The sequence below is a fragment of the Mustela nivalis genome (assembly GCF_964662115.1).
Source record: "Mustela nivalis genome assembly, chromosome: 7".
Classification (NCBI taxonomy): Eukaryota; Metazoa; Chordata; class Mammalia; order Carnivora; family Mustelidae; genus Mustela; species Mustela nivalis.
The window spans coordinates 3,918,987-3,940,470 of record NC_139026.1 but is presented as its reverse complement, the minus strand read 5'-3'; the positions used below and the strand labels follow the sequence as shown (position 1 = coordinate 3,940,470).

At 38.0% G+C, this 21,484-nt stretch overlaps 1 protein-coding gene across 2 annotated transcripts in view; it reads right to left on the bottom strand.

Moving 5' to 3' along the window:
* The window catches only part of SMC1B (structural maintenance of chromosomes 1B), a 75,649-nt gene that overhangs the window by 51,287 nt on the left and 2,878 nt on the right, over positions 1-21,484 (bottom strand). For both annotated transcript variants that reach the window (XM_082739820.1, XM_082739821.1), the window contains exons 2-7: positions 11,341-11,529; positions 8,841-8,953; positions 8,549-8,752; positions 5,154-5,392; positions 2,935-3,193; positions 1,872-2,012 (exon numbers count right to left, since the gene is read on the bottom strand). In XM_082739820.1, coding sequence (XP_082595946.1) covers positions 1,872-2,012; positions 2,935-3,193; positions 5,154-5,392; positions 8,549-8,752; positions 8,841-8,953; positions 11,341-11,529 — 1,145 coding nt within the window. The remainder of the gene's footprint in view (positions 1-1,871; positions 2,013-2,934; positions 3,194-5,153; positions 5,393-8,548; positions 8,753-8,840; positions 8,954-11,340; positions 11,530-21,484) is intronic.

Below are 21,484 nucleotides of genomic sequence, written 5' to 3'. Positions count from 1 at the left end.
TCTATGTACTCGAGAACCTTGACTTAAACTTTGTGTGTGATGGTGAGCCACTGGAGGACTTAAAAAAGGCAAGTTTCATGATCTGACTTAGATACTAAAACCATCTCTTGGGTACTGTGCTGAGACTGTTGTGGAGGAGAAAAGAGTGGAAACAGGGAAACGTAGCAGGCTACCACAGTGGTATAAACAAACAAAAAGAGGGTGATGTGGAACAGCAGCAGTGGAAAGAAGGGAAATGATTTTTGGTATACTTTCAGGGGGAGCCAGCAGGAATTTCCTAAAAGAGTCAAAAAACAAACTCCAAGTTTTCTGCTCTGAACAACCAGTAAGATTGAACTGTCATCATGTAAAATGAGAAAGATCACGTGCAGGAAGCATTTGGGTGTGAAGATCAAAAAGGCAGCTTGGGATTTAAGTTCGAGATATCTATTCAACATCCAGAATGGAGATGCTGACAAAGCAGCCAGATACATGAGGCTGTGAGCAAGAAATACCAGTTTTGGAGTCATCAGCAGATGGTGTGTACACTATGAGAATATAGGTCACCAAGGCAGAGAATGCATAAAGGAGGAAAAACCAGGATGAGAACATACTAATGCTAATATCTACTTTATGAAATTGTTTGAGGATTAAATAAACTGGGTTCATAGCAGGGCTATAAACATGTATATACACGGCCTGTACAAATACACACTATATTACAGTATTACTGCTGTTGTGTCTGGAGAATGTCAGACCTGTTTCCAGAGACATGTTTCATTTCGAAATCCCAATCATTAGCTTCCCCGTCTCTACCTTAGAGTAAACACCTGCTCTATAGTATTGTGAGACATACAAGAGCTAAGGAGCGCAAAGTGTCTAGCAAAGTAATCAATAAACATTGTTCCTCTAAATTCCAAATATCCACATATAAATCAAGTGTCTGTATAATTCAGAACAATTTCCATTTACAGTTCTTATCAGAAATGGTCCTGCTCGGGCCCTGGGTGGCTCAATTGATTAAGAGACTGCTTTCAGCTCCGGCCACGATCCTAGAGTACAGGGATGGAGTCCCTGCTCAGTGGGGAGCCTGCTTCTCCTTCTAACCCTCCCACCTCTCATGCTCTTTTTTTTTTTCTTTTTTTAAAGATTTTGACAGACAAAGATCACAAGTAGGCAGAGAGGCAGGCAGAGAGAGGAGGAAGCAGGCTCCCTGAGAAGCAGTGAGCCCAATGTGGGACTCAATCCCAAGAACCTGGGATCATGACCTGAGCTGAAGGCAGAGGCTCTAACCCACTGAGCCACCCAAGCGCCCCCCCCACCTCTCATGCTCTTAAAAAAATATCTTAATCTTGGGGCGCCTGTGTGGCTCAGTTATTTCTCAAGATTAAACAGGTCAGCGACAGAACAAGACTGGCAGGAAGCCAGGTCTGCCTTACTCGGGGCAGGGGTGGACACGATCATGCTGTCTCGGTCACTTCCTGTGTAGGGCATCAAGCTCCTTTTGAGTTGTGTCCTTAATGTCCCCACAGGACTTTGCATTCACCTCTATTATGATACTTGTTTGTTTTTTCCCTTCATCTATCCTCCTCCTCACCTTACTGGACTAAAATACATGTAAGAACAGAAACTATGGTCTGCCCTGGCCCATCACTACACAGAAGTGTGGAAAATACTTACTGTATACATGCATGGAGGCAAGGTCTACTTCTACCTTAGACCAAGGAAAGAGCTCCTGGATGGTACTAAGCAGAAAACTGGGAATCCAGAATTTTTTAAATTAATTGCTTATGTCTTGGATAAATCCATTTATATATTAAAAAGCGGATACAAAAACAGAATACAATTTCATTGAAAATAATTCCCAGTCATGACTGCACAAACCAAGGTACCTGAACTTCTCCATGCCTCCTCTTCTCAAACACCAGTCTTTCTTTGTCAGCCTTCTGTTCCCACTGCAGCTTTTCCAGCTGTTGGGTCATTATCGCCACTTTCTTTCTTACTTGTTCCTTCAGTTCTCTGTAACGATCCAGCTGCAGAAGGAACAGTTAAATATTACTAATTCACATAAGAAGCATGAGAGGAAATTTTAAAGATACCATTTACTAGCAGATAATCCTATCAAAAGTTTTATATAAATTAGTTGATAGTTTGCCATGTTCTCCAGGTAAGATAATGCGAACACAAAATGAACCTCTTATTTAAACCTGCTTAGACAATACATAAGGCATTCAAAACCAACTTTATGTTTCTGTAAGAAATTCTTAGACGAGAAAGGGGATTAAAACTCATTAATGGCCCAAAAGCAAGAGTTCAGATAAAATTACAGATATTCAGATAAAATTATATCTATTTATACAGTTTGTATGTTATGATGTAAGATTATTATAAAATTAATGAAAGATAAATGATAAAAATTCAATTAAGAGAATTTTGAAAACTCTGAATTACAAATTTTTGGGTATCTACTAACAATTTATTATAATTAAGTCTTACATACCAAATTGGATATTAATTCACCACCACATTTGAACTACCTCAAATAATCAACTTTCCTCCTGCCAGTTAAGTGGTTATGTTTTTTTAAAGCCACATATATCTTATTTTTAAGTTTTTATAATATTTATAAGGAGAAAATGATTACCTTAAAAACATAAGAACATAGTTTAATTACCTAGCCTTTTTACAAAATGATAGTAGGTAGTCTTTTTGAAGTTTTTCTATAACTGTAATTAACTCACAAAGGTTATGCCATCTAATCTTATAAAGTAAAAATAGCCTAGTCGAAAGATTAAGTTTAACTCTGGATACAGGCTGAAAATTTTCAACCCCTATTAAGTTAGATGAGGATTGTCTGAGGATAATCTCTTAAAATATCAGAGAACATTCTTTAAATTGTTTCTAAGAAGCTGAGATAATAGAAATGAAAAATTTCTCATTTGTTGACTTGTTCACCTGACTGGCTTCTAGTTCAATGTCTCGCCCCTTTTGTAAGATTTCTTCCTCAACCTGCTTTTCAAAACTCCTCCATGCACCATCTAAATCAATCAGCTCTGTCTCCAGGGCTTTTATGTCATCTTCCTGTTTAGAACACTGTTTCTCACTGTCCTTTATTGATTTCTTAGCCACGTCTAATTTCTTGAGGTGGTGAGAAGTGTTTTCTTTGGCTTTAATGTATTGAGGCCTTTTCTGATTTAAAAGCGCTTCAAGAGATCTAAAAAGAAAATAAAGTTTGCTTTAAAGTAAATTAAATCTATACTATATATAGGAAGTTCTTTTGATCAAATCATACATTTAAAAATAAATTCTAAAAATTAACTTTCAGAGACATAAGCAGATCAGTGATTTCCCATCAGGGCTGGTGGTGGGGCCGGGTGGGGGTCGTTATGGCACAGGGGAACTTTCTGAGTGGTAAAGCTACACTGTATGATACTATAATGGTGAGCATATCACATCATGCATTTGTCAAAATCTATAGAACTTTATAGCACCAAGAATGAACCTTAATGTAATGTATGCAAATTTAAAAAGATCACTTAGGAGGTCAGGGGATCCTAGATGGGATATAACCAAAACATCTACTAATTACCAATCTTGGTTTGAAACTCCTTTATGGGAGGGGGTGAGGGGAAAGGAGCTAACCTAAATAACTCTGAAAATGACTCAAGTCTAAAAACTAAAACAAAAGGAACTGTACATAAGCATTATACTCTAGTTGCTAAAGCTGCTCCCCATGAGGGCACGGGTTAACAATTCTGGGATTGCTATGTGTGACTACTGGAGTTGAAAATGAACAGCAAATGGTAAGATTTAATCCCTTTTGATGGCTGAATAATATTCCATTGTGTATATATCCCACATCTTCTTTATCCATTCATCTGTTGATGGACACCTGGGCTTCTTCCCATAGTTGGCTATTGTGGACATCGCTGCTATAAACACTGGGATGCAAGTGCCCCTTTGGATCACTACACTTGTATCTTTAGGGTAAATACCCAGTGGTGTGATTGCTGGGTCATAGGGTAGCTTGACCTGGATGGAACTGGGGGTATTATGCTAAACAAAATAAGAGAAAGACAATTATCATATTTCACTCATATGTGGAATTTAAGAAACAAAACTGAGGATCATAGGGGAAAGGAGGGAAAAATAAAATAAGACAAAATCAGAGAGGGAGACAAATCATAAGAGACTCTTAATCATGGGAACAAAACGAGGGGAGATGGGTAGGGGGAAATGGGATAACTAAGTGATGGGCATTAAGGAGGAGAGCATGTGACGTAATGAGCACTGGCTGTTACACATAATTGATGAATAATTGAACTTTATACATGAAACTAATGATACCTTATGTTAATTAATTGAATTAAAATAAAATAAAATAAATAAAAAATAAAATGAAAAGCAGACTGTGGAAGCCAGGTTTCTCACTGTTGCAATGGAGTTTATAGACAGGCATAGGCAGGAGAAGGCCAACATCAACAGTGATGTCAGTTTCATATTATCATGTATGAGACAGATGGTATATCATACAGATTATATGTTGACATTCCTGATGTGATATGATGACAATGACATTTTACTTCTGTGGCCTTCCTCCTCAAAATCCATAAACCTTTACTAATTACAAGAAAACTATCAGACAAATACAAATTGACAGACATTCTACAAAAAAAACCTGGCCAATATACCTCAAAACTCTCAAGGTCACCAAAAATAAGGAAAGTCTGAGGAACTGTCATAGCCACGAGGAACCTAAGGAGACACGACGACTAAATGTAATGTTGTATTCCCAATCAGAAATAGGACACTGGGGAAAAATCAGAAAATATGAGTAAAGTATGGGCTTTAGTTAATAGTAGTGTCTCAACACTGGTTCATGAATTCTGACAAATTAATAATGACCACTGGCTGTTAATTAATAATAATATTATTAATAAAATTAATATAATAAATTAATAAAAATAATCTATCAAATAAATAATGTGAAAATTAATATAAATTAGGTGTGGGGAATAGGGGAACTCTTGCTATCTTTGTAATTTTTCTGTGCACTAAAAATATTTCAAAGTAAAAAATTTTTTTTTAAAAAATCTACCTTAAAAGTGTCACTTATATTTTTTCTATCAATGTACATAAAATCCAGTTGTTAATAACTATTTTTAAGAACTCACTTTAATTCTTTTTCTGTTTGTTGTAGTTGTCTGGTTAACATTCCATGTTCCTTCTTCTTGGCTTTCACTATATTTTCATGATGGGAAAGAGACTCCTTTGTGACACTCAAGTCCCTACTCACGTGCTCTAACTCAGTGTTCAGGAAATGAATTTTCTTCTCATTATGATATAGTTGGAAAAGCTGTAATTGTATCTTGTTCATTTTCAGTTCTTCAAGGAGACTCTGATAACGTTCTGCCTATAAAACAGTACAATTCAACAACCATTAAAAGGAAGTATATTTAAAGGTGACTTTTCATATACTCAGCATCAGTACCAACAAACCATCTCTAAGAAATCAAATTACTTACTATTTATCTATTATTTATTATTCACAAGTTATTAAATTTATGAAATAATTACTTATGTCACTAAGAAATAGTATTGTCAAAAGTAGCATTATTTGGAGAAGGTTTCTGGATACAGTTATATAATACATCAGTAAATGATTTTATTTTCATCCACTCAGTGGTAGGAACAAAGAAGTGGCACCTGCTAACCTGGGTCTTTGTCCCATTTCTGTCTTGACCTCAGAGTATGGCAAGTCCATTAACACTTCTGACATCAGCTTCCTAATATGTAAACTGAAGGAAGTTATAGGACTTGTAAGGTGCCTGGCAACTTCTTTTTTTTTTTTTTAAAGACATTTGAGAGAGTGTGTGCGCACACTCACATGCACACAAGCAAGGGAAGGGGCAGAGGGAGAGAAGCAGATGCCCTACTGAATACAAGTCTGAGGAGGGGCTCAATCTCTGAACCCTGAGATCATGATAACTTCAAGGATTCCAGGTAAAATTCCTGCTATAAGATGTAATTTTTTCTGTGATCAGCAATATTAAAAATTCTAAAATATATGTAAAATGGAAGAATTTCCTTAGCATTTGTACTGTTAATAAAAAAATGGGGCACCTGGGTGGCTCAGTGGGTTAAGCCTCTGCCTTCGGCTCACGTCATGATCTCAGGGTCCTGGGATCGAGCCCCGCATCGGGCTCTCTGCTCGGCGGGGAGCCTGCTTCCCCTTCTCTCTTTGCCTGCCTCTCTGCCTGCTTGTGGTCTCTGTCTGTCAGATAAATAAATAAAATCTTTGAGGAAAAAAAAAAAAAAGGAATAAAGCGCTGCCTTGAAGGGAAATCTCCTAATCAATGATATATTCCGAGTAATATGTAAACAGCCATTTGCCATGACACGGTAATAAATAGTTGGGCAATTCAATGATTCTAACTGTCTAAAGTTTGAAGTTTAGTAACTCTACATTTCTATAAACTGTTTCAGTATATTATGGATACCAGAGTCTTTCACTGACATCATCCCTCTCCACTAACAAAACCAAGGACAAATACACATACGTAAAAATATGAAGAAACAGAGAAACATCACAATGAGAAACATATCTACCTTTCATTTATTTCTTCAAATATTAATGACTGCCTACTATGTGCCTGGACCTGTTGAGGGGACTGTAGTAGAGAAGAAGATGGAAATAGTCCCTGCAGGGCGCCTGGGTGGCTCAGTGGGTTAAGCCTCCACCTTCGGCTCAGGTATGATCTCAGGGTCCTGGGATTGAGCCCCGCAACAGGCTCTCTGCTTGGCAGGAAGCCTGCTTCCTCCTCTCTCTCTGCCTACCTCTCTGCCTCCTTGTGATCTCTGTCTGTCATTAAATAAATAAATAAAATCTTTAAAAAAAAAAATAGTCCCTGCTCATATCAACTTACAAGTTAGTTGTTCTAATGGTGGGAGAGGGAATGAGAGCATAAACAAGCAAACATAATAAACAAGGTAATTTCATACAGCAATACATGTTACAAAAAAATAGGGTAATGCAATAGCACTAGGGAGGGGCGCCAACTTAGATTGGCATGTGGATACCAAATGCTTTCCTGAGAAAATACCTTTTAATGACAACTTGAATGAGAGAGTACTGGCCATGGAAACCATCAGGCACACAGTTGTCTGGCAGGGGAAACAGCAAAAGCTCAGAGCTAGAAGTGAGCACATTATGTTCAATAAACAGTGAAGGTCAGTGTGGTGGGAGAGGAGAGGAAACTAAAGCTTGTGAGGTGGGTAAGGGGCCATATAACTACACGGAGAGGGACACTAGAGGGAAGCACTGCACTGACAGAGATTTTGGTTTGTTGTTCAAAAAAAGATTTTCTTTATTTATTTGAGAGAGAGGGTGAGAGAAAGCATGAGAGGGGAGAAGGTCAGAGGGAGAAGCAGACTCCCCACTGAGCAGGGAGCGGGATGCGGGTACTCGATCCTAGGACCCTGGGATCATGACCTGAGCCGAAGGCAGTTGCTTATCCAACTGGGCCACCCAGGTGCCCACTGATAGAGGTTTTATGCAAGAGAAAGACAGACTGATTTCCATTTGACAAAGATTATTCTAAGCACAAATAATTATCAACCATAAATAAGACACTATACTAGGCATTGTGAAGGGCAACAAGAAATACCACAGAGCAGTCTCTGTGCAGTGTGTCTGTGGCCTCCTACAGGTTCCCAGTACGCTCTGAGGGAGCTCCTGAGGTCCAAACACTTTTCATAAGCCCTCATTTGCTTTTTTCATTGTGTTGACAGTTGCACCGATGGAGGATAAACCTGCTAGGCCTTCACATAAATTTGGTTTGATGCAGGAGATAAGCGATTCTTCTATTAAGCCATGTATTAAGGAGATGATAAATATGTAAAACAATGCCACCCTTCTAATTAGTTTGAAAAATGCAGCTATTTTTCATAAAAATACGTCATTTATGTTAATGTATGTTTACTACTGTTTTAACATTGACTATTAAAAAATATGTATATATTTTAAATTTAATTTAATTTTTTCAGTGTTCCAAGATTCATTGTTTATGCACCACACCCAGTGCTCCATGCAATACGTGCCCTCCTTAATACCCACCACCAGGCTCACCTAACTCCCCACCCCTTCCCCTCCAAAACCCTCAGTTTGTTAAAATACATTTTTAAAATTTCTCAGTTTCAAATATAATAAATATTGGTAGATATAAGCCACATTAACACAAACTCTTTGGGGGCCTTATACATTTGTAAGAGTGCAAGGGGACCAGATCCAAAAGTTGAAAGCTTCTGTCATAAAAGATATAAAACCCCCAAGCTTATTTTTAGTCAGTAAAATCAGATATTTTTGTGGTTAAAGTTGTACTGCCTATTAAGGAAAAATAAAAACAAAAAAAAATAGAAACTATATCAAAAAGTTTATTTTTAACAAATAGTGGACTTTCTTTGTCTTACATTATTTTTAACATCTTGTTAGTAACCGCAAGCCAATACCTAGCAATGCTAACAAAGTCTTTGTGTCCGACACTTACTGGTTCCACCATCACAACCTTACCTCTTCTTTCTCTAACTTTGCATGTTTGCGTTCTGCGGCTACATTTTTCTTCTTATTAAAATTAAACTGTGCATCCTCTTCAGCTTTCTGTAACTTTCTTTTCTTTTCCTCATATTCTCCAATAAGCTCTCCTGATGTGCTGATCTCCTCAAAAAACTGGGTTCTTTCTTTGGGTTTTTTCATTGAAATTGACTCCACAGTTCCCTTTTAAAAACAGTAAAGCACATCAACATATAAAATATATGGCTGTATTTTCAAAATCATGAACAAACAAACCAGTACAGCTCCTTACCTGAAACACTAGACAGTTCCGTGCTTTGACTATTATGCCTATCTTTTCCAACTCAGCTACATACACAGAACGACTCACTGGATTATCATCAAAATGAAATTCTGAGCATCCCCCTAAAATAAAAGAAAAAAGCTATTATTGGAAGTATAGATACCAGACATGTAACAACCATTCAGGGTTTAGTAAAATTACTTCTCTTATTGAAATGGTCAGTTATGCAACAACATACCTGTTATTAATAAATACATTTAATCAGTCAACAAATATTGAATTACCACCATATGCCAAGGAGTATTCTACAGCAGTGGACAAACTGAATGAAAGTCTGGATCTCAAGGAGTTTAAACCTTCCAATGCGGACACACAAAAAAATGAGCTATGTAAGTACAACAATTACCACATGAGAAAACGTTAAGTGCTAAGGAGTAAGAGAGCTGGGAGGGGGACATGGAAGTCTCTGTGTGTGGGGAATAGGCATTCTGGCTTTGAATAGGATGTTACAGTCTGAATGTCTGTGCCCCCTCTAAATTCATATGTAGAAATTTTAACTCCAAAACGTGATGGTATTAGGAGGTGTGGCCTTTGGGAGGTGATTAAGTTGTGGCTGTGGAGCGCTTGGGGACAGGATTGCTGACAAAAGAGATCCCACAGAGCTCCCTAGTTCCTTCCACCAATGTGAAAGCATACTGAGATGTCTGCAGCCCAGAAGAAAGCCATTCATTGGACCATACTGGCAACCTGATCTTGGACTTCTTGCCTCCAGAACAGTGAGAAATACATTTTTATTCTTTATAAGCTATTTGTTACAAGGTCGCTGTAATCAAAACAGTATGGTACTGGCATAAAAACAGTCATAGAGACCAATGGAACAGAACAGAGAGTCCAGAAATACTGCATGATCTCAGGTATATGCAGAATCTAAAATAGTTAAACGCACAGAAACAGAGATAGAATGGTGGATGCTAGCGACCGGTGGAGGGGATAAATGGGGTGAGGTTGGTCAAGGGTTACTAAGTTTTAGTTATGCAAGGTGGTGAGTTTTGGAGATCTAACGTATAGTAAAGTGACTACAGCTAACAATACTGTATTATATACTTCCAATTTGTGATGAGGGTAGATCTTAGGTATTCTCACCAGAAACACACACACTCATCAACATACAAAGAAAACAGTAACCATGTAAGGTGATATATATGTAAATTAGCTTGATTGTGTTGTTCATTTCACAATGTATATAAAAACAGATGTATACCTTAAATACATGCAATTTTTTAAATTAGCATTTTTTTTCTTACTTTTTTTCTTTTAAGTAAGTTTTAGGCCCAATGTGGGGCTAGAATCACGAATCCAAGATCAAGAGTCACCTGCTTGGGGTGCCTGGGTGGCTCAGTGGGTTAAAGCCTCTGCCTTCAGCTGAGGTCATGATCCCAGGATCCTGGGATCAAGCCCTGCATCGGGCTCTCTGCTCAGCGGGAAGCCTGCTTTGCTTCCTCTCTCTCTCTGCCTGCCTCTGCCTACTTATGATCTCTGTCTGTCAAATAAATAAATAAAATCTTAAAAAAAGAAAAAAAAAAGAGTCACATGCTCTTCTGACTGGGTCAGCAGGAGACCCTAGATAGATATATGCAATTTTTACTTGTCAATTATACCTCAATAAAGATGGGAAAATATAAATTTATGATGATTTTTTAGATAAATAGAGCAGGCTAGGTAATCTTTGCTGCAACAGAGAGTTTTGAATAAAAACCCAAAGGAAGTGAGAAAACTCACCGATAAAGATATCTATGTGGTAATGTGGTGAAATACTTAAGTTACACACTAAGGTATAAGTATTTCCACAATTATCAGCGGCTGAATCTGGGGAAAGTTAATAAGAGAGTATTTATACACTAGAACATTAAGACCATGTTCTAGTACACAAGAACAAAACACCAAAAGCAAAAGACCAAAACCAAGACATGCCTATTTTACAGAGACATTGTAAACTCTTAGCATATAGAAAAGATACACACATAAGCAACTCTCAGTCTTGCTTACTCAGGAAACAAGGGTTTATTTATCAAATTCCTGTTTCCTGAATAAGTGACAAAAATGCAAATTCAAATATTTCATTTGGGTTGCTATTTGGTGATAGAAAAACTTCCAATACAAACCAAAAATATACATAATAATCAGTTTGTCACAAAGAAAACCATAAACCACATATGTAGAGAACCTCCTTCATTTTAACCTAATAACCGTCAAATAGAAAAATGCTATTTGACGACAGGAAAATGTGAACAAATCCATCTAAAGAAGACTCTTAGTGGAGAATCAAACAGGTTCTATTACTTGCTTCTGAGATTTGCCATCTAAGAGGAAGAACCCCCCCAAATCTCTAGTTTACTATGCCAGTGGAATAACAAATCACACCCTCCAAAAAAAGAGAAGAAAACAGATGATCTGACTTAACTTTTGAAAAATCAAATGACTCATAAGCAATTATCTACCAAAAAAGTACCTCGGATAATCCTTGTAAATGTTTTCTCTTCTCCACTTTCCTCCACATACACAATTTTCACACTTGCAGAAGAGGAGACGGGTCTTCCAATATGTGCTCCGTGAATGAGTTCTTGAATATTTTTCACTCTTAAATTAGCTGTTTTCTCTCCCATTACAAAACTAAGTGCATCCATTACATTAGATTTTCCTGGGAAAGAAAAGAGAGTAAAAAGTTACTCCTTTTTTTTTTAAATTTATTTTTTATTTTCAGCATAAAGTTATTCCTTCTTATTAATAAAAAACCTTGCCCAGAGTCAAATAAACCAGGCCACCCTTGGAAAAGAAATAGAGCCAATACACATCTCAGTAATACTGTCTCGTCTATATTTAGGATGTGACTGAACAATTTTATATAGATCACTGGTTTCTTCTATGCAGCTATGGTAGAGCATTAAGTGGCCTAAATTTAAGATTAAATAAGGGGATCTAAACCTCAACTCTCTTCCATTATTAAATACTATACTATGGCAAATCATCTCTAAATTTTAAAGACTTTTTAATTTGACAGAGAGAGAGAGAGATTATAAGTAGGCAAAGAGCAGAGAGCTGATGTGGGGCTCGATCCCAAGACCCTGAGATCATGACCTGAGTTGAAGGCAGAGGCTTAATCCACTGAGCCACCCTGGTGCCTCTCATCTCTGAATTTTAGTTACTCCATTTTATGACTACTAACAATCACATACTTTTAAAAATGGCTAACTATATACAAGATATTCCCACGGATAAGAAAAAATCCTAAATACTTAGCTAAAGTATTACATTAGCTTAAATACTTATGATTGGTAGGAGTTGGTGGTACAGCAGCCTGAGCCTACTTTTTAAAAAAAATATATATTTATTTATTTATTTGAGAGAGCATGCACAGTGAGGAAGGGCATGCACAGTGAGGAAGGGCATGTGGGGGAAGCCAGAGGGAGCGCCTGCACCCTTCTGAATTAGTGTTTTTGTATTCTTTGGGTAAATACCCAGTAGTCTGATTACTGGGTCACAGGCTAGTTCTATTTTTAACTTTTTTTTTAAGATTTTTTTTTTTTTTAATTTGACAGACAGAGATCACAAGTAGGCAGAGAGGCAGGCAGAGAGAGAGGGGGCGGGGAAGCAGGCTCCCCACTGAACAGAGAGCCCATTGCAGGGCTCAATCCCAGGACCATGGGATCATGACTTGAGCCAAAGGCAGAGGCTTTAACCCACTGAGCCACCCAGGCACCCCTCTATTTTTAACTTTTTGAGGAACCTCCAAACTGTTTTCCACAGTGGCTGTACCAGTTTGCATCCCCACAAACAGTACTGGAGGGTTCCTTTTTCTCCACATCCTCACCAACAGTTAACATCTCTTGTGTTTTTGATCTCAGCCATTGCGGCATGTGTGAGGTGTTAGCTCATCATAATTTGATTTGCATTTCCCTGATGATGAGTGATGTGGAGCATCTTTTCATGTGTGTGTTGGCCATCTGTGTGTCTTCTTTGGAGAAATATCTGTTCATGTTGTCTGCCCATGTTTTAGCTGGATTATTGTTTTTTGGGTGTTGAGCTGTATAACTTCTTTACATATTGTGGATACTAACCCTTTTCTAAACCAATTCATCTTTTGAGCCAGCAATTCTTCTTCTAGAAATCTATCTCCCTCATACATGCGTACAACTATACAATGGAAAATACACAGCTATGCAATTCATTATACGTTTTTTCTAAGAGAAGAAGATCAGAAATAACTCAAGTGTCTAGAAATTAAAGGAATACCTGAAATAACTGTATAACAGCCACACAAGGAGAATTACACAGCAGAAAGAGAAAAGGATGTAGTCAATGAAAAAAAAGTTTATAACAGCATATATAGTAAAAAACTAAATACAAACTTTGGCATAAAGAGAACTAAGGGGTTAGAAATAGCAATACAAATCTATTTACTTGCATTTGCAAAAAGGGATACTGAAAGATAATCAAGAAATGGTCATTTATACAAAGTGGAGAGCAGTACACAGAAACTGAGCTGGACACATGTCAGCCTCTCCTGGTCCATTTTCCTCCCTGTTTTTTGCCCTGTATCAATAGGCTCTCATACCTTTTGGCTTCTAGCTGGATTTGGTCAATGGGGAGCTCTGGCAGGAGGGAAGGAAAAAAATGGGATCAGGGTATTTATTCCCCTACTTCTCTCTCTGTGAAGTGGCTTCCAACTAGCTGTGTCCTTTGACAGGTTCCAGCACTTAAATTTCCTTCTCTCTGCCTTGTGTGGTGACAGATCCATCGTGCTAACCCTGTAATTCCTCTAGTACTTGGAATTCCTTTATAGCCTCCCACACCTTTGTAATTAGTCCCTTTGTAAATAAACCTTCAATAAATTGTCCTCATTTGAATGTGCCACCTGTCTCCTGTTGAGACCCTGACTGATAGAGGGTAAAGGGCAGAAGCAAGATTTCTCAGTGTATCCCTTTCTATAGTTTTAACCTTTGAAATACATATATTTATTACCCATTTTAAAAGAACCTAAAATTTTAAAATTCTGTAAATGACAACAATCAGAAACAAGTAAACCTGACTGAATATTAAATATAGTCATATTCAGAAATATTTTATTTCAAGGGACTTCAGATTACAAAATTCTGAATGTACATTCTTCATGGGATGTGTTTTAAGGACCAAAAAGAAGCACAAAAGAATTCTAAATTTCCTTTATTTTCTTCATTGTTTGAAATCTTACTGATATTGATAATTTTAAGATTATTTTCTTTATATCGTACATTAAAGCAAATACATAATTATATGAGTGATGTTAGGAACTAAGATTTTCAGGGTAATAAGAAATATTTGCAATGACAAGCATCAGGAAACAGTGAAAACACAGTTATATTAAAACTGAATGCAGGGGTGCCTGGTTCAGTTGGTTAAGGGACCAACTCTTGATTTTGGCCTCAGGTCATGCTCTGGGGGTTGTGAGATCAAGCCCTGCATGGGGCTCTATGCTCAGTGGGAAGTCTGCTTGAGACTCTCCCTCCCTCTCCCTCTGCCCCTATCCCTGCTCTGTCTCTCAAATAAGTAAGAAAATAAATAAATCTTTAAAAAATACCAAATGGAGAATCTCAACATGAATTCAATTTTTGTTTTTTACTTTATTAGGATTTATTCATTTATTTATTTTAGAGTGAGTACAAGTAGGAGCGGAGAGGGAGAGGGAATCTCAAGCTGACTCCGCACTGAGTACATAGCCTGACTGGAGGCTTGATCACACGACGCTGAGTTCATGACCTGGGCAAGAAACCAAGAGTTGGTGGCTTAACAGACTGTGCCACCCAGGCGCCCCATGAGTTTGATTTTTAAAAAATTACTGTAACATGGAAAGGTGCTCAAACATAATAATCTCTAGGGAAAGGCGTATCAAAACCACAATGAGATAAAATTCTCATTAACTAGGATGTCTAAAAGAGAGAAGACAATAGCAAGTGTTGAAGATGTGGAGAAATCTGAACATTCATTGCCAATAGGAATGTCAAAATAGAGCGCTTCCTTCAGAAAACAGTCTGGCAGTTCCTCAAATGTTAGACACGGTTACCACAAGACTCAGCAACTCCACTCCTAGGTATACATCCAAGAGATATGAAAACATGTCCACACAAAGACTTGTACACAAATGTTGAGAGCAGCATTATTCAAAACAACCATAAAATGACAACAATCCTTCAACTGGTGAATGAATACAATGCGGTACACCTTGCAATGAAGTATTATTCGGCAATAAATAGGAATTAAGGACTAATACATACATAACACAGAGGAACCTCTTAGGTTAAGTGAAAGAAGCCAGACAGAAAAGGCCCCATATTACATGGTTCCATTTACATAAAGTGTCTAGAATAGGAAAATCCACAGAGACAGAAAGTGGATTAGGGGTTGCCAGGGGCTGGATAGAAAGGAGATAATGGAGAGGAATGCTAATGGGTACAAGGTTTCTTTTTGGGGTGATGAAAATGTTTTGGAATTAGCGATGACAGTTATACAACCCTGTGAATACAATGAACATCACTGAATTGTTCACTTAAAGAGGACAAACTTGATAGTATGTAAATTATATCTCAATAAAGCTTCTATATAAACAAAAGAACAAGTCTGAACAAGTGCCTCAAGTATTTCCTAGCTCCAGCCACTGAAATGGCCTAGACTCACTATTACCCAAACGCACTCATCAAGAGCACTGAGTATCTCTTGTTCTCAGATCGTGGTCTTTAGTAAATTTCCTTCAAAAAGAAACCAGAAATAATCAGAGCACTGGCTATTTCCAAGTCTGAGGCTGGGAAAATTGAAGAATAGCCTGACTGGAGCATCTTATGTCAGAAAGTAAGGAAGATTTCAAATATTAATGAGGTCATGACCAAAGGACACAGGAGGAAGCTTGAAAGAGTTCCTACTGACTAAAGATATAACAGGGTGAGCATCAAAAACAATAATGGTTTATGGGGTACCTGGGTGGCTCAGTCAGTTGGGCATCTGCCTTTGGCTCAGGTCATGATCCCAGGATCCTGGTATCAAGCACTGCATAGGGCTCTCTGCTCAGTGGGGAGTCTGCTTCTCCTTCTCCCTCTGCCCCTCTAGCCTACTTATGCTTTCTCTCTCTCTCTCTTTCCCTCAAATAAATAAATAAAATCTTAAAATAAAAAAACGAGTAATGATTTTGGTGGATTAAAACACACCATATCAATGAAAATCTATGGGTCCATAACAATAGTAACCAAAAAAGAGATAAACTCATTTTCACCATTTATACTATTATATTTCATTTATGAAAATACTAATTAAAAAGGACAAGCATTGGGAATGCCTGCGTAGCTCAGTTGATTAAGCAACTGCCTTCAGCTCGGGTCCTGGGATAGAGCCCCAGTTGCCCCTTCCCCTCCCCCTGACAACTGCCCTCTTTTGCTTGCTCTCTCTCAAGTGAATAAATAAAATCTTAAAAAAAATAAGACAAGCATGTATTATGTTTTTCCAATGTGAACTGTATTTTAGGTTTCTAATAATCCCAGTCAATGAAAAAAAAACTTTTCTTAAAGCAGGGGACTACCACTCAGTGAATGTAGAAAAAGCATGACATATTATAAACACAATTTTGCAAACCTTAATAAAATGCCAATTCAGTCAGGATTATTAAATGGCATTAAAAACATCTGGGTAGCAAATCCAGTAATTTCGACATTGGCTGCAACAGTATTTTACTAGATAGGTTCCCTGAAGCAAGGGAAATGAGAGCAAAAATAAACCATCGGGACTACATCAAAATAAAAAGTTTCTGCACGGCAAAGAAAATAATCAACAAAACTAAAAGACAACTTGCCAAATAGAAGATATTTGTAATGACATATGCAATAAAGGGTTAGTATCTAAAATACATAATGAAGTTATACAATTCAACACCCCAAAAACAAATAATCCAACTAAATAATGGGCAAACAACATGAACAGATATTTTTCCAAAGACACACAGATGGCCAAAAGACACATGAAAAGATGCTCCACATCACTCATCTTTGGGGAAATGCAAATCAAACTATAAAGAGCTATCACCTCACACATGCTGCAAAGGCTAAGATAAAAAAACATAAGAAATAACAGTGTTGGTGAGGATGTGGAGGAAAAGGAACCCTCGAGCACCATTTGTGGGAATGTAAACTGGTGCAGCCACTGTGGAAAACAGTATGGAGGTTCCTCAAAAAGTTAAAAATAGAACTATCCTGTGATCCAATAATCAGACTACTGGGTATTCACCCAAAGAATACAAAAACACTAATTCAAAAGGATACAGCCACCTCAATGTTTTATAGTAATGTTATTTATAATAGCCAAGATATGGAAGCAGCCCAAGTGTCCATGAACTGATGAACTGATAAAAAAGATGGGGTATGTATTGGGACGCCTGGGTGGCTCAGTTGGTTAAGCAGCTGCCTTCGGCTGGGGTCATGATCCCACTGTCCTGGGATCGAGTCCCGCGTCGGGCTCCTTGCTCGGCAGGGAGCCTGCTTCTCCCTCTGCTTCTGTCTGCCTGTGCTCGCTCTCTCTCCCTCTGACAAATAAATAAAATCTTAAAAATATATATATAAAAATATTAGTTAAAAAAAAAAGGTGGGGTATGTATATACAGTGGGGTATTAGTCATAAAAAAAGAATGCAATCCTACCATTTGCAACAACATGGGTGGAACTAGAGAGTATAATGCTAAGCAAAATCAGTCAATCAGAGAAAGACAAATACCATGATTTCACTCATGTGGAATTTAAGAAATAAAGGGGGAAAAGAGGCAAACCAAGAAACAGTTCAAAAAGTGAAAAAGAAAAAGAAACAGATTCTTAAGAACAAACTAATGGTTACCAGAGGGAAGATGGTGGGGGGAAGGAAATAGGTGATGGGGATTGAAGAGTACACCTAACACGGTGAACACTGAGTAACAAGTGCAGAACTGTTGAATCTGTAAGGGCCTACTTAATCAGAGGGAGCCATTTTGTTGTTCATGCAGTAAACTTAGATTGACCCTGCCCCTCCCAAAGGAACCTACTTGCAAAGCCCAGATACAAGGGCGGGTCAGGCCAGGTAGAGTCAGCCAATCAGTGGGGCACACATACATCTACTAGGGTGAATTGTAATTCAATTGGCCGCCCGTGTGTGACCTAACATGACTGTGCAGTTTTCTCTGTGTACTGCAATCTCATTGGCCACCTGTGTATAGCCTGGCTAAACTACCTCTATAAAAGTTAGTCTGTGAGGCTGGGAGGGGTCACCTCTTTGCAAGAGACGGCCCTGACCGGTCAGTTTGATTCTCGATGCTTGGCACGAAATAAAGCTTTGTTTGACCTTCACTTTGTATCAGTCTCGCTCCTTTGATTACGGACCATAATAGAACTGATATACTGTACTCATGAAACTAATATAACACTGTGTTAACTATACTGGAATTATAATTAAAAACAAAAAAAAATTTGGGTAATTGGTGGATACGGAACATTTTTCTAATGTCAAATTAACACTAATAACCCTAGAACATTAACTAGTTAGAAGGGAAAAACTAATTGTACAATAGAGTAATCACTGTCACTACCCTATTCCAGGGGTCAATTTTAGCACTGGTGGTAAAACAAATAGGTATTGTGATGTAATACAACGTGAAGTACACAACATCACCACCTATGATGGAGTCTAACCAAAAATGTTTCATTTGAGCCTATCAACCTTTTAGGTATTGAATTTTTTCAAGTGCCTTTTCTTTATCAAGAAATAAAATGGATCTTCTCTCTCATGGGAACAGATGAAGATTATTGAGGTAACAATGTGGCACATGGATTAAAGTAGGGTAAGACAAAAGTTTGGGAGCTCAGCTAAAGGATTACTTATATTAATCCAAGGAAGAAATGATAAGAGCCTGAAACAGTGAAAGAAATGGGAAGCGGTAAGAGGACAAGATTATTAAGGTAGTAGAATTGGCCCAGACAGGGTGTGACAGAGAGAACTTACAAGGATGAAAGAGAATTCATTTAGGTGGTAGCCATATACAACTTGGAACTCTGGGAGAAAAGCATTCTAAAGTCCAAGGAGCAGCAAATGCTAAGACCCTGAAATGGAAATAAGATTGGTCTATGTAAGGAAGGGGGAAAAGAAAAGCACTTCTGACTGGAGCACAGTAAATATGGGGGAAGTGACTATTAGAGAAGAGAAATACACAGGAGCCAGATCATAAAGGCTTTGTGGATCACGGTAAGAAATACTGGATTTTATTATTTTTAAAAAAGATTTTATTTGACAGAGAGAGAAATATCACAAGTAGGCGGGGGGTGGGGGTGGGAAGCAGGATCCCCGCTGAGCAGAGAGCTCAATGCGCTCGATCCCAGGACCTTGAGATCATGACCCGAGCCTAAGGCAGAGGCTTAACCCACCAAGCCACTCAGGTGTCCCAGAAATACTGGACTTTATTCCAAGTGTGGAGGAAAGCCATTGGAGAGTTTTAAGTTGGGCAGTGCTTGGATTTATAGATTTACTTTTTTAGCCTGTTTTTTAAAACTGCTCACTCTGCTGTGAGAATGAATTGCAGAGAGACAAGAAAGCAAGCAGAGGGACATGTTAGGAAGTTACAGAAATAGTCCAAATGAGAGTTCTAGCAGCTTTGGCTGGGTAACAGCAGTGAAATGTGGCAAGAAACAACTGGATTTAGGATGCATTTCAGAGGTGGAGTTATTAGGATTTACAGAAGGTTAGACAAGGGAAGTGGGCTGTAGGAGGAGGAATAAAGAATTACTCTGGGTATCTGGTCTGAGTGAGTAAATGGTGCCCCTTACTGAGAAGGTAAGACCTCAGAAGGAACAAGTTTGTCTGGAGGAAGTAGGGGAGAGGAAATTTGCTACTCTTTCTCATTATAGTATTTTTTAAAGATTTTGTTTTTAAGTAATCTCTATGCTCAAGGTGGAACTTGAACTCTACTGAGCCAGCCAGACACCCCTGATTATAGTATTTCACATGTCTACTAGAAATAGTAAAAAAAAAAAAAAAAAAGCTGAATATTATAGCCTAGGCATATAATTTTGAAAGCAGCATAAAGATGGTGTTTGAAGCTATGAATCTGGGCAAAGAACATAAGGTATACACAGACAGAGGACGTATTTCCAGGGGGTGGGAGGACTCCAGTGCTTAAAAAACCTAGGGAAGAAGCCACCAATAACTGAGGGCTTGCCAGTGACACAGAGAAAACCTACTTGGTATACAAAGTCAGAAGCGCAGAGGCTCAAGGGAGAGAGGAAATGTGACCTGCCATGCCACCAAGACAGCAAGACCTTCTTTGACCAACTTCTTTAAAAACAACCCCAGCATTTCTGATTCCCCTCCTGTTTCTATTTTTCTACTTAATACTTGACATTAACATTCTACACACTTCTCATATTTTGTTGTCTGTCTCTCTGCACTTGAATGCAAGTTCTACATGGGAAGGGAGTTTTATCTGTTCACTGATGAGAACAGTGCATGGGACTTAGTAGGCATGCCATTATTTTTACATGAATGAAACAACACTGATAAGTCAAACAGGATGAGGAAGGAGACTGGCTACTGACTCTTACAAGATGTAGTCAACGGTGACCTAGATAAGTGTCATTTCAGTGGAGCTTGGGACTGAAAACTGAATCAAGAGCACCGAGGATGGTTCAGAGAGTTTGCCTGTACTGATAAAATGGGGCAACAGCCTAAAGAGACAGTGAAGTTCAAGGCTTTCCCCCAAACATTTCATTATAAAACTTCCAAACACACAAGAAAGTTGAAAGAATTTCACTGTAAACATCCATACGTTTACCACTAAATTCTACAATTAACATCGTACTATATTTTCTTTTCATATAGCTAGCTATCCTCTATGTTATGAGACGGTTAATAAGGCATGTATCATTGCCAATGAAAATTATCCAATAAGGGAGGAAGATACAGTCCAAAAGAGAAAGAAAATCACAGAAGCAAAGAACCGAGGAGGGGGCAGGGTATAAATCACAAGTGGAGAGGATAGCCTTAGGCTCAGGCACACTTGTGGAACTTCCCTGCTCAGCAGTCCCTGCTCCAAAGTCTATTTTTTCCATAAAGCTAAATACATCATTCTGGCCAGGACTTAAGTAGGATTCCAACACTACACATCACTGCTGCTCTACACAAGTGTACTACATTCTTGACAATTTGGGATATAACTGTCCCACAATAGACTCACAAATCCCTAGAAAAGTACTCTTTATTCTTTGGGCAAGCTCAAATGCTAATTCCTCTAGAATATTTTTTCTTATCCTTACATCTTTCTGTCCATACCTCCCTATATCAGATCTAGTATTTTCCTTCAAGTTCCATAAACAGTGTTATCGGGCCTTCTATTTCAACAAGTGTGTCATTTTCTTATATTCCCAATGTCTTGGGACCAGAAGCTGTCTCATTATATATATCTTTCTTCTGCTCCTAATACTATATATACACAAAAACAATTTGTTAAATTTAAGTGGAAAAACATCAAGGTTAGGATTAAAGATGAAATTTTTCCACTACCCACAAAAACCCCCAACATTAGATTTACTAAAAACAAGTGAGAACATATCAAATTTTAACAGGTG